General features: G+C 40.7%; 1 protein-coding gene across 2 annotated transcripts in view; it reads left to right on the forward strand.

Annotated features, from left to right (window-relative positions):
* Positions 1-504: 504 nt before the first annotated feature.
* Positions 505-13,320, forward strand: part of LOC123751113 (digestive cysteine proteinase 1-like) — a 150,994-nt gene continuing 138,178 nt past the window's right edge. For both annotated transcript variants that reach the window (XM_069316527.1, XM_069316528.1), the window contains exons 1-3: positions 505-617; positions 1,703-1,774; positions 7,112-7,252. In XM_069316527.1, the coding sequence (XP_069172628.1) occupies positions 1,703-1,774; positions 7,112-7,252 (213 nt within the window). In that variant the 5' untranslated portion in view covers positions 505-617. The remainder of the gene's footprint in view (positions 618-1,702; positions 1,775-7,111; positions 7,253-13,320) is intronic.

A 13,320-nucleotide genomic window follows, 5' to 3' on the forward strand; every position in this document is an offset into this window, starting at 1 on the left:
AGGTGGTCGGTACTGAAGATGGAATTATCTGAAAAGCAAGCTCTTCATCTCGGTCGAAAACTAATGATAAATAAATTATTGGTTCATCTTCCACTTGTCTCATTAGCCGACAATTTTACACTTAAGTTCCGTAGCTTGGAAAGAGCTGGAAAGAGAAGAGCAACAATTAGAGTACTCGCAAAACGTCAATAAGAACCAAGGTTTCTATAACAAAGACTGCTATGTATTGCCATCATCTTGGAAGGTTTTCCTAAACACCTCAGTCACTAATATGGTGTGTGTGACCTCACCAACATGCGTCTTACTCAACTCTCACTTTAGTATATTATATATATATCATGTAAAATGTTTAAACTAAACAACATATCTCCAGTTTATATTATTTTACTGTCATTGTAATAGTCTCATGAATAAATTAACTCGCGAGAGAAGTGTTTGAGGCAACTCAGCTTGGTGACGTAGCAGTGAGGGAGGCATATAAGTAGTAGTGTCGTTAGTCACTGGGAGAGACTCCAGGTCTGACCACAGGTAACACTGTCCCAGCGCACACTCCACCATCCCACACTCTCAGCAGCGGTCCACACTCAGCAGCGGTCTATACCACTCTTCCAGCCAAGGTAAAACTCTATCGACTTGAGAATGTTCCAGGACGGACCGAAACGTCGTCGTCCCTACACTTTCTAGTGTGTGATTTGGTCACCATACTTCTTCCACGTTATTGTGACTCCTCGTCTGTAAAACTCTAAAGTCTTGCTAATGTTCTCTTCGACTCTACAGTTCAGTAAGGAAATTCGATGCATCTATAATATTTTGAAGTAAAGGTTTTACTGAACGTTTTCAAGGAATTAGCATATCCATTGGAACTCATCTCGAAATGTAAAGCATTAGGACGTCAAGAAATTTATGACAATATTTTATTTAATATTTGTTGAACATTATCAATATTAATAATTCCTAGAGCGTCAAGTGAGATTGTCTGTCCCTTATTCATGCGAGAACCATTCAACGGAATTCAACATTATTAGCATGATGATAGTTGGAATCATACGAGAAGTCAAAACCTAGAAGCGGATGCAACATGGCAAATGGAAACAGCAGAAGGAGGTCTGCTAACCCACACAAGGTCAGGTTAAGGCGGCACCCCGTTGATCTAAATTGGTAAGGGGAAGGTTATTATACTGAGAAAGCGCTAAGCCAGCATGATTATAGCACATTGAAGGGATATGAGGACAAGAGTATAGGATTTTACGAATAAAAAGAACGTGCCCAGCTACTTGGACCATTGGGATTCGAACGCCGACCTTCAAGAAACAAGATCATCGTGGTACCGAGAAGTCAAATTGATTGGTGGTCTAAAATGGGCTAATAAAACCCCTCCCCCTCCCCCACACAGCCCCAGAAATCCACCTTTCAGTGAGAACCTTGAATGTCTGCAACATTAGTTACCAAGTGTTCGCAAGAATTAATTGTAATTGAGTGTTGACGATCTCCCACTGTAGTAGATATTGTTTATAGAAATGATCATTTGCAGTTAAAATCTTCAGTGTTCACAAAAGTGGGCAGCTGTGTCCACCCCGTCATTACCATGTACCTTATGATTATAGTAATATAAGCTCCCATTATAGTTACATAACAGCAACGGACATTTAAATATAATATTTAAGGCCTATGTATATAATGATTTGCTTCCTTATTCCAACAGATGAAGGTGTCAATACTGCTCCTGTGTGGCTTGGCTCTGACGGCAGCCCATCCCACCTGGGACGTTTTCAAGGTAAGGCAATTATCATTTACAATTTACTTGGTACTGAACGTCACTATGATTTCAAAAAATTCAAATTCAAGAAATTCAAATGTTTATTCAGGTAAAGTACATACATACAGGGGGTAATAAAAATATTAATGAATTTATAGATAGAGCTAGTACATACAATGCTTACAGCCACTATTACGCAAAGCGTTTCGGGCAGGAAAAACACTAAAGCCTAATACTTAATACTAATTGAGATTAAAGTGTAAAATATGTTGAGAAAATAAAAAAAATAAAAAAAGGGGGGAACATGGCAGGAAAACAGCAAAAATACAATTAGGTCGACAAACAGTTTTTTTTTTAAATAAGACATGGATTGACATTATAGGGGTAAGGTAGGTTAAAGGGAATTAATTAGGTAGTGCATAGTTTTTATCTTAAACTGGTTGAGAGAGGTACAGTCCTTAACATGATTGGGAAGGTCATTCCACATTCTGGGTCCCTTGATTTGAAGAGCATTTCTAGTTTGATTAAATCAAAAATGAATGATGAAATAAATGAAATTTGATGAAATAAAAATGAATTTTGGAGAAGTGATTTTTGATTTACCTCCAACAGTGAAGCGTAATGTACGAAAGATTGAGAAAATTCGTGTTAGAATTATTAATCTTACTTTTTCGGTCATATTTAATAATATATGTCTACAGGAAAGACTGCTACCAAAATATACTAATATATATATATATATATATATATATATATATATATATATATATATATATATATATATATATATAAATATATATATATAAATATATATATATATATAAATATATATATATATATATATATATAAATATATATATATATAAATATATATATATATAAATATATATATATAAATATATATATATATATATATATATATATATATATATATATATATATATATATATATATATATATATATATATATATATATATATATATATATATATATATATATATAATACACATGAGAGGATGTGCAGTGACCTATTATCTAACATATTCAAAGATTTGAGTAGGGGTACCGAGTGATGTCTGGGGCCAGAATTGGATATTGTCCTAATAGCAGCTTTGTGTTGAGTAATCAGAGGACGTAAATTATTTTGGGTAGTAGAGCCCCAAGCACAAATACCATAGATGAAATATGGATAGATGAGGGAGTAATAGAGAGTCACCAGGGCAGGGCGGAGTAAATAATATCTGATCTTAGAAAGAATGCCAACAGTTTTTGAAACTTTTTTTGATATATTTAGAATGTGTCCCTGGAAATTCAGCTTGGGGTCAATGAGAACGCCAAGAAATTTGCCATATATTTTGTTACAAATTTGGGTATTATTTATCCTAAGATTTATTTGATTTGAGGATTTATTGCCAAACAGAATATAGAAACTTTTGTCAATGTTGAGGGTGAGTTTGTTGGCAGTTAGCCAAAGATGGATTTTATTTAGCTCAGTATTCACTGTGACATTTAGACCAAGGGGGTCAGGACTGGAGTAAATGTAGGTTGTGTCGTCAGCAAATAGAATTGGTTTGTGGTGTTGGGAGGCATTTGGAAGGTCATTAATGTAGATGAGAAAGAGGAGAGGGCCAAGTATGCTGCCCTGAGGAACACCAATGTTGATGAGTAGGGTGGGAGAAATTGAATTATTCACAGAAACATACTGCAGCCTGTCAGTAAGGTAAGATTTGAGGTATTGCAGGGAGTGTCCTCTGACTCCATAATGATGTAATTTAAGAAGAAGGTTTTGGTGGTTGACAGTGTCAAAAGCCTTACGCAGGTCCACAAATAACCCAACAGGGAACTCATTTTTATCAAGAGCTGCATGTATCAAGTTACTCATACTAATAAGTGTATCGTTAGTGCTTTTTTTGGGCATGAAGCCATAATGACATGAGCTAAGTATATTGCGCTTGGCTAGATAAGAGTAAAGCTGCTTGTACATTAGTTTTTCAAATATTTTATACAAGTTTGGCAGGATTGATATAGGTCTGTAGTGGTTAACTTCAGTGAGATCACAACATTTGTGGACAGGGGTTACTCTCGCTTTTTTTTTAGAATATCTGGAAATGTTTGGTGTTCAAGTTGAAGAGCAATGCAATAGCAGGGGCTAAAGATCTGGGGGCCTTTTTGTAATTTAAAGTTGGTATCTCCTCAAGGGCACTAGACTTGGTTTTAAGGGAAATGATTATCTCATTAACATCAGTGGAATTTGAGGGCTTTAGGTACAAAGACTGTGGATAGTTTCCTGTAAGATAGTCCTGAACATCAGTACAGGAAGATGGAATATCCTTTGCAAGGGATGACCCAATGGAAGGGAAGAACCTATTGAACTCAATAGCAGTATCAGAGGCTGTAAGCAGGCCATCGTTATTGGACAGGAGTATTGGTTTGTTATTTAAAATTTTCTTTGATCCCAATATTTGTGAAATTGTGCTCAATGTTTTCTTAATGTTGCCCTTTGGTTGGGTATATTTATCTTCGTAGTATTTAGTTTTGGCTCTACTAATTATTTTAGATAGCAATAATGAGTAATTCTTTGAGAATTCTTTGGAGACGATTCTTAACCTATACTTCTTCGCAATGACATGTTTTTTATTAATGGATTCAAGGATTCCCTTTGTAAGCCAAGGATTGTTTAGCCTTTTGGCTGTGACTTGTTTCGTTAGCATAGGACAGTGGGTGTTATAAAGGCTGAGAGTTTTTTGAAGAAAAGATTACACTGCTAGGTTGATGTCCCCTATGTTACCTAATTCGGACTCCCAGTTGACATTAGCAGCAGCAGCTATAAAATTGCCTATAGCAGTTTCATTGTGCAGCCTAAAGCTTATTTCCCTTGTCTCTAGAGGTGGTTTGTTATTGTTTGTTAGGAGAAACGTGGTGTAATGGTCTGTAGTGCTGTCGGTGATTATACCTGAAGTAAGCGGAGAGGTTATGTTGGTCCAGATGTGATCAGGAGTCGTAGCAGTACTATCAGTGATTCTAGTAGGTCTAGTGATTAAGGGTATGAGGAAGCAGGAATTCATACAGTTGAGGAAGCTGGCAGCAGTAGGGTTTTCCGGCTCGCAGAGGTCAATATTAAAGTCCCGTACGATAATTAAATTTTTTTGTTCAGTCTGTTATCTAGTATTAGATTTCTAAGGTTAAAGTGGAATTCGGACACATCAGTGTTAGGAATTCTGTAAATTGCACCCATAGTCAGGACAGACTCAGCACCCTTAACTCTGAAACTGGCGAAGATATACTCTCTACAGTAGTCTGTAGTTCTAATTACTTTTAAGCATGTTAGTTCTTGGTGGTAGTAAAGAGCAGTACCACCATCTCTCTGAATTGGTCGACAGTTGTGAATTGCTGAGTAGTTTGGCATGTTAAAAAGTTGAGTAGTATCCTCTTTTAACCACGTTTCAGTAAGTATAATACAAGAGAATTTGTTGTCAATAGTTTCAATCTAGGCACTAACATCATCGAAGTGTTTGCTTAGAGATCTTACATGCAAGTTAATTACAGAGATATTGTGATTATGTGTTAATACATTGTTTACATCATATGCTGTAAAATATCTGCAATTTTGATCATTAAAGTGATGATTCTCATAGATACTTGATAAGAGGTTTAGTTCTGGGTCTATACATGTTTACATAAAAATGCTGGTTGTATAGAAAAACAAGGGAAGAATGGCAATTACAAAATAAAATTTTCATATAAAAAGAGGGAAAAATACAAATATAAACAAGACTATAGAAGACAAACACAAAATGAACAAAAAAGAAAAGAAAAATGAGGTAGATTGCTTACAAGTACTCTCAGGTACACTGTAAGTAATAATTTACATTTTGAGACACAGGCAAAGCGAGGGGTACAATGGAGTAAGGGAATATGGGGAGGCTAGGCAACCTCGGTCATAAATGAAATCAAAGAAAAATGTTGAATAATAAACATAAGCAAATTTAATCTAATGATTATTAACTATAAATAGTTTAGTTATGATCTTATAATTAATAATAACTAAAAAATATTTATGCTCTCAATTAATTAAGTCCAATAAATTACTAATAATAAATAAATTAAAATTTAATTTAAAAAAGTGTAACAAAGAGACATTGTATATCTAGCCCGCACTAGGTGACAAGGGGGGTTAATTATGTTGACTCATTGAGAGCGATAATAAAGTGAGACAAACCAACACCTATTAATCCACGTCAAATATTAACTACATCTTTAAACCTTGACATCAAGAAATATAGGAAAGCGTAAAATTTATGCCATAAAATGACACGAAAATATTTGGTACCCGGTACAAAATAAATTGGAAAAATAATATTTGATAATACACCAAAACCAGCTGAACTGTTTGCCAGCAGAGCGGCTTAGAGGGAACGACGCAGTGGTAGCTGTGGAGGTAGTGAGAACCTTCACCACCCCACACCTATCTCTTTATTGGTAACAGTATATATATATATATATATATATATATATATATATATATATATATATATATATATCTTCATTTACTTTTGATATTTGGAGTTCTTTGATAAGATACTTTATCATCACTGGTGATGACCTGAAAAGCACCTGGTGGAGTTCACTCATCATTTGTCTTAATAATTTGTGCTCTCATCTGGGAAGATTAGAATATTATATATATTACCAGTTCTGCGGTGGGTGTGTTATGCTGGGTGAAGCAGGTGAACCACGGTACCTTTTCTTAGGTATTCACTTATAGCCCTAATTACGGAGGCTCCTTGTGACTTGTCTCACCTTGGAGGGACAACGAGGCATACATTGCTTAACAGTAGGATCTTATGTCACGGTTGTAGGGTTAGGCAGGTTCTAGTCAACAACGGCTTCTCTAACAGTTTTGTAGAAGATATCATAAAAAAAGGCAAAACGCCATGCAACCTCTGAAGAGTCAGCCAACACAACACTTGTACCCCTTATTAGACTATAGGGTATATCCTCTTCATTGAGGACCATTAACAGTAAAACAGAGATGAGTTTCTCATAATTGTTTTCAACCAACTCCCATAAATTTATATTAAATAAGGTGATGATAAAGTTATTTTCCTATGGTAAAAATAATAGACAACATATAATATCACAACTGGATTCTCTGATTATTGTGACTCCATTAAAGAACAGTAAAATCTCTTTAAGACCTGTGGTATACCAGCATAATCATTAAACAGGCGGGTATTTGTTTTTTAGTGGAATCAGAAATATCTTGAGCATGTACCTGTGTAAACTGAGAAATAATGCAGTGTGTTAAGTACTAATAATGCAGCTTTATCATAAGAGTTTGTGTATTTCCTCAGGGTAATTATAAGCGGAAGTATAAGAACTCAACAGAAGAAACGCGTCGCAAGAAAGTGTTCGAGGATAATCTCCAGACCATCAAAGATCATGGGAAGAAGAACGCAACCTTCGAGATGGCGATGAACGAGTTTGGTGACATGGTCAGTCTCTGTGATGTCATTATTATGTACCAATTTTGACTTGGAGTTAAGTACTGGAACGGGAAAGTTATCCAGTGCAACACACAGTGTAATATTATTGCATTACATGATTTTTTTTTGGAAATTTCACACTTATGTGATTTTCCAAACATGTGGTGTAGGGATTATCACACTTGTCTCACAAGATAACCTGGACTGTGGTGAAGGGTTATCACACTTGTCTCACAAGATAACCTGGACTGTGGTGAAGGGTTATCACACTCGTCTGACAAGATGACCTGGACTGTGGTGAAGGGTTATCACACTCGCCTGACAAGATGACCTGGACTGTGATGAAGGGTTATCACACTTGTCTGACAAGATAACAATGGACTGTGGTGAAGGGTTATCACACTTGTATGACAGATAACCTGGACTGTGGTGAAGGGTTATCACACTTGTCTGACAAGATGACCTGGACTGTGGTGATGTGGGACATTTGGGGCTTGACTCTATTTATTTAATTATTAAAGTAATGAAATCAATTACGAAGGACCACCCGCTTTTATAGTAAAGAGGGAAACTAATATAATGTGATCATTAGAAATTCCTAGAGGAACCAGTAACTATGGATAAATACTAGAAAATATAATCACTTGAATAATTAATGGCCTGTATATATAATTTAATTGAATCAAAGCCTCAAACACCTACATTGGGGGGTTATTGCTAGAACTTCATATATGTCTAGGAACTAGTGTGGTTCGTACACCAGTTCATTTTGTAATAACCTAATCTTATGACCAATTAGAGAATCAATAGAGAATTTGTCACCAATAAGAACATAGATTATGAATATCAGAAATTAATGATTATAATAAACACGTGTTAGATCCAGTGTGCAGTGATCAATAGTAATAATTCAGTACAAATCATTTGAATAATTGAATACGGAAAAGGGTCTTAGCTTGAAGACGTTTTCCAAGACATCAGTCATGAATCATCCGCGGAATCTCCGGAATTCATCATGGAACACTGGGAGATGAATAACACGGGAAAGTAACAGCTCGGGGAATTCCTCACACGCAAGCTGTAAATCAAGATATATTACGTAGCAACATATTAGGCTGCTAAATATCTATATTCAAGAAATTGAGAGTGGAGAGAGATAAAATATACTAACATGTGTTTTATTTATGTCGCTCGGCGTGACGACAAGCTACCCTGCTGTAAACTATCTCTAATGATGCATCAAAAGGGAATAGGTGTACTTAGCTAATAGGGCACTGTATAAGTTGAAGCTTGCCGAAGCTCGCGTCCCAGGCTCTAGCGTCGCAATGGCGAACACGTGGCGTTTAGCTTGGCCTAGATGTCGACGCGCTTCTCTGGCCGGTCATGATGGATTACACGGAACAAATTGACAAGTTCCGGGCTGAATGTCAAGTTAATTCTCGTTAACGATTCACCACGATGTATCCTATGACACTGACACCAAACAAGTTGCTCAGTTCCGCAACTAGTTTTCACACCGCACTTTGGCAACTTTCCTCTCTCGTCGTCTCGTCGACGCCTCCACACGCTCTCTCGGAAATATGGCGTCTCCCTCTCCCCGCTCCGCTCCGCGTCCCCGCATTCGCCACACAAATTATTTACTACGAATAATATTATTTCTCGCAGTTGGGGCTAAAATGCTGGGATAAAGATGGGTTTATAATTCTAGGGAGCTAAATATTATTATTTGCTCGTTTTACGATGTCAAACGAGCAATGGAGAATGATATTAATTCTCTCCACGGCATTCACTTATGACGTTAAATTTATTACCAGATAACAGTTGTAACTAGAAACGCTCGATTTGGCATTATTTGGGAGTCAGGTTATCGGTAAATAATTATCACACAGAACACTGTTGTTTTTAGAGAATCAAACTCAATTCTCTGACACACTGGATATAAATGTGTTTATTTTGGTAGAATCTGACGCAATACTGGTGTTTGGTTACGTAAGAATTCTAGCGTTATTGTACAGATACAATTATTAGTTCATGTGAACTCTACTCTTGGTTAATTTTAGTTACTACAGCAATTAGTAGATTTTAGTAATAAGTAATAATAATACAACTATGTTGAATTATGTTGGAAATTTCCAACAGGTGAAGGGTTATCACACTTGTCTGACAAGATGACCTGGACTGTGGTGAAGGGTTATCACACTTGTCTGACAAGATAACCTGGACTGTAGTGAAAGGAAGATTGGTATGATGGCTCTATGATAATTAATTTCTTTTACTTCTTTCCTTAACTGTGCACCGATCCTTCATAGCACTCTTCTGTGCTCTGATCCTTCACTACCTTCACCCAGGTGCTCTGATACTTCACTACCTTCACCCAGGTGTTCTGATCCTTCACTACCTTCACCCAGGTGCTCTGATCCTTCACTACCTTCACCCAGGTGCTCTGATCCTTCACTACCCTCACCCAGGTGCTCTGATCCTTCACTACCTTCACCCAGGTGCTTTGATCCTTCACTCCCTTCTCCCAGGTGCTCTGATCCTTCACTACCTTCACCAAGGTGCTCTGATCCTCCACTACCTTCGAACAGGTGCTCTGATCCTTCACTACGTTCACCCAGGGGCTCTGATCCTTCACCCAGGTGCTCTGATCCTTCACTACCTTCACCTAGGAGCTCTGATCCTTCACTAACTTCACCCAGGTGCTCTGATCCTTCACTACCTTCACCCAGGTGCTCTGATCCTTCACTATCTTCACCCTGATGCTCTGATGCTTCACTACCTTCACCCAGGTGCTCTGATCCTTCACTACCTTCACCCAGGTGCTCTGATCCGTCACTACCTTCACCCAGGTGCTCTGATCCTTCACTACCCTCAACCAGGTGCTCTGATCCTTCACTACCTTCACCCAGTTGCTCTGATCCTTCACTACCCTCACTCAGGTGCTCTGATCTTTCACTACCTTCACCCAGGTGCTCTGATCCTTCACTACCTTCACCCAGGTGCTCTGATCCTTCACTACCTTCACCCAGGTGCTCTGATCCTTCAATACCCTCACCTAGGTGCTCTGATCCTTCACTACCTTCACCCAGGTGCTCTGATCCTTCACTACCTTCACCCAGGTGCTCTGATCCTTCACTACCTTCACCCAGGTGCTCTGATCCTTCACTACCTTCACCCAGATGCTCGGATCCTCCACTACCCTCACCTAGGTACTCTGATCCTTCACTACCTTCACCCAGAAGCTCTGATCCTTCACTACCTTCACCCAGGTGCTCTGATCCTTCACTACCTTCACCCAGGTGCTCTGATCTTTCACCCAGTTGCTCTGATCCTTCACCCAGGTGCTCTGATCCTTCACGCAGGTGCTCTTAACCTTCATTACCTTCACCCAGGTGCTCTGATCCTTCACCCAGGTGCTCTGATCCAAGACCCAGGTGCTCTGATCCTTCACCCAGGTGCTCTGATCCTTCACTACCTTCACTCAGGTGCTGTGATCCTTCACCCAGGTGCTCTGATTCTTCACCCAGGTGCCCTGATCCTTCACTACATTCACCCAGGTGCTCTGATCCTTCAATACCTTCACCCTGGTACTCTGATCCTTCACTTCCCTCACCCAGGTGCTCTGAACCTTCACTACCCTCACTCAGGTGCTCTGATCTTTCACTACCTTCACCCAGGTGCTCTGATCCTTCACTACCTTCACCCAGGTGCTCTGATCCTTCACTACCTTCACCCAGGTGCTCTTATCCTTCATTACCTTCACCCACGTGCTCTGATCCTTCACTACCTTCACCCAGGTGCTCTGATCCTTCACTACCTTCACCCAGGTGCTCTGATCCTTCACTACCTTCACCTAGGTGCTCTGATCCTTCACCCAGGTGGTCTAATCCTTTAATACCCTCACCCAGGTGCTCTGATCTTTCACCCAGGTGCTCTGATCCTTCACTACTTTCAACCAGGTGCTCTGATCCTTCACTACCTTCACCCAGGTGCTCCGATCCTTCACTACCTTTACCCAGGTGCTCTGATCCTTCACCTAGGTGCTCTGGTCCTTCACTACCTTCACCCAGGTGCTCTGATCCTTCACTACCTTCACGCAGGTGCTCTTAACCTTCATTACCTTCATTCAGGTGCTCTGATCCTTCATCCAGGTGCTCTGATCCATCACCCAGGTGCTCTGATCCTTCACCCAGGTGCTTTGATCCTTCACTACCTTCACTCAGGTGCTGTGATCCTTCACCAAGGTGCTCTGATCCTTCACCCAGGTGCTCTGATCCTTCACTACCTTCACCCAGGTGATCTGATCCTTCACTACCTTAAACCAGGTGCTCTGATCTTTCACCCAGGTGATCTGATCCTTCACTACCTTAAACCAGGTGCTCTGATCTTTCACCCAGGTGCTCTGATACTTCACCCAGGTGCTCTGATCCTTCACTACCTTCACCCAGGTGCTCTGATCCTTCACTACCTTCACCCAGGTGCTCTGATCCTTCACTAACTTCACCCAGGTGCTCTGATCCTTCACTACCTCAACCGAGGTGCTCTGACCCTTCAATACCTTCACCCAGGTGCTCTGATCCTTCATTACCTTCACCCAGGTGCTCTGATCCTTCACCCAGGTGCTTTGATCCTTCACGCAGGTTCTCTGATCCTTCACCCAGGTGCTCTGATCCTTCACCCAGGTGCTCTGATCCTTCACCAATGTGCTCTGGTCCTTCACCCAGGTGCTCTTATCCTTCACCCAGGTGCGCTGATTCTTCACCCAGGTGCTCTGATACTTTACTGTGTTCACCCAGGTGCTATGATCCTTCACTACCTTCACCCAGGTGCTCTGATCCTTCACTACCCTCACCCAGGTGCTCTGATCCTTCACTACCCTCACCCAGGTGCTCTGATCCTTCACCCAGGTGCTCTGAACCTTCACTACCTTCACCCAGGGGCTCTGATCCTTCACCCAGGTGCTCTGATCCTTCACCCAGGTGCTCTGATCCTTCACTACATCATTCACCCAGGTGCTCTGATCCTTCACCACATCATTCACCCAGGTGCTCTGATCCTTCACTACCTTCACCCTGGTGCTCTGATCCTTCACTTCGAACACCCAGGTGCTCTGATCCTTCACTACCTTCACCCAGGTGCTCTGATAATTCACTTCCTTCACCCAGGTGCTCTGATCCTTCATTACCTTCACCCAGTTGCTCTGATCCTTCACTATCTTCACCCAGGTGCTCTGATCCTTCACTACCTTCACCCAGGTGCTTTGATCCTTCACTACCTTCACCCAGGTGCGCTGATCCTTCACTACCTTCACCCAGGTGCTCTGATCCTTCACTACCCTCACCTAGGTGCTCTGATCCTTCACTACCTTCACCCAGGAGCTCTGATCCTTCACTACCTTCACCCAGGTGCTCTGATCCTTCACTACCTTCACCCAGATGCTCTGATCCTTCACTACCTTCACCCAGGTGCTCTGATCCTTCACTACCTTCACCCAGGTGCTCTGATCCTTCACTACCTTCACCCAGGTGCTCTGATCCTTCACTACCTTCACCCAGGTAATCGGATCCTTCACTACCCTCACCTAGGTTCTCTGATCCTTCACTACCTTCACCCAGAAACTCTGATCCTTCACTACCTTCACCCAGGTGCTCTGATCCTTCACTACCTTCACCCAGGTGCTCTGATCCTTCACCCAGTTGCTCTGATCCTTCACCCAGGTGCTCTGATCCTTCACTACCTTCACCAAGGTGCTCTGAACCTTCAACCAGGTGCTCTGATCCTTCACCCAGTTGATCTGATACTTCACTACATTCACCCAGGTGCTCTGATCCTTCACCCAGTTGCTCTGATCCTTCACTACCTTCACCCAGGTGCTCCGATCCTTCACTACCTTTACCCAGGTGCTCTGATCCTTCACCTAGGTGCTCTGGTCCTTCACTACCTTCACCCAGGTGCTCTGATCCTTCACTACCTTCACGCAGGTGCTCTTAACCTTCATTACCTTCATTCAGGTGCTCTGATCCTTCATCCAGGTGCTCTGATCCATCACCCAGGTGCTCTGATACTTCACCCAGGTG

The sequence above is a fragment of the Procambarus clarkii genome, chromosome 84 (genome assembly GCF_040958095.1).
Source record: "Procambarus clarkii isolate CNS0578487 chromosome 84, FALCON_Pclarkii_2.0, whole genome shotgun sequence".
Classification (NCBI taxonomy): Eukaryota; Metazoa; Arthropoda; class Malacostraca; order Decapoda; family Cambaridae; genus Procambarus; species Procambarus clarkii.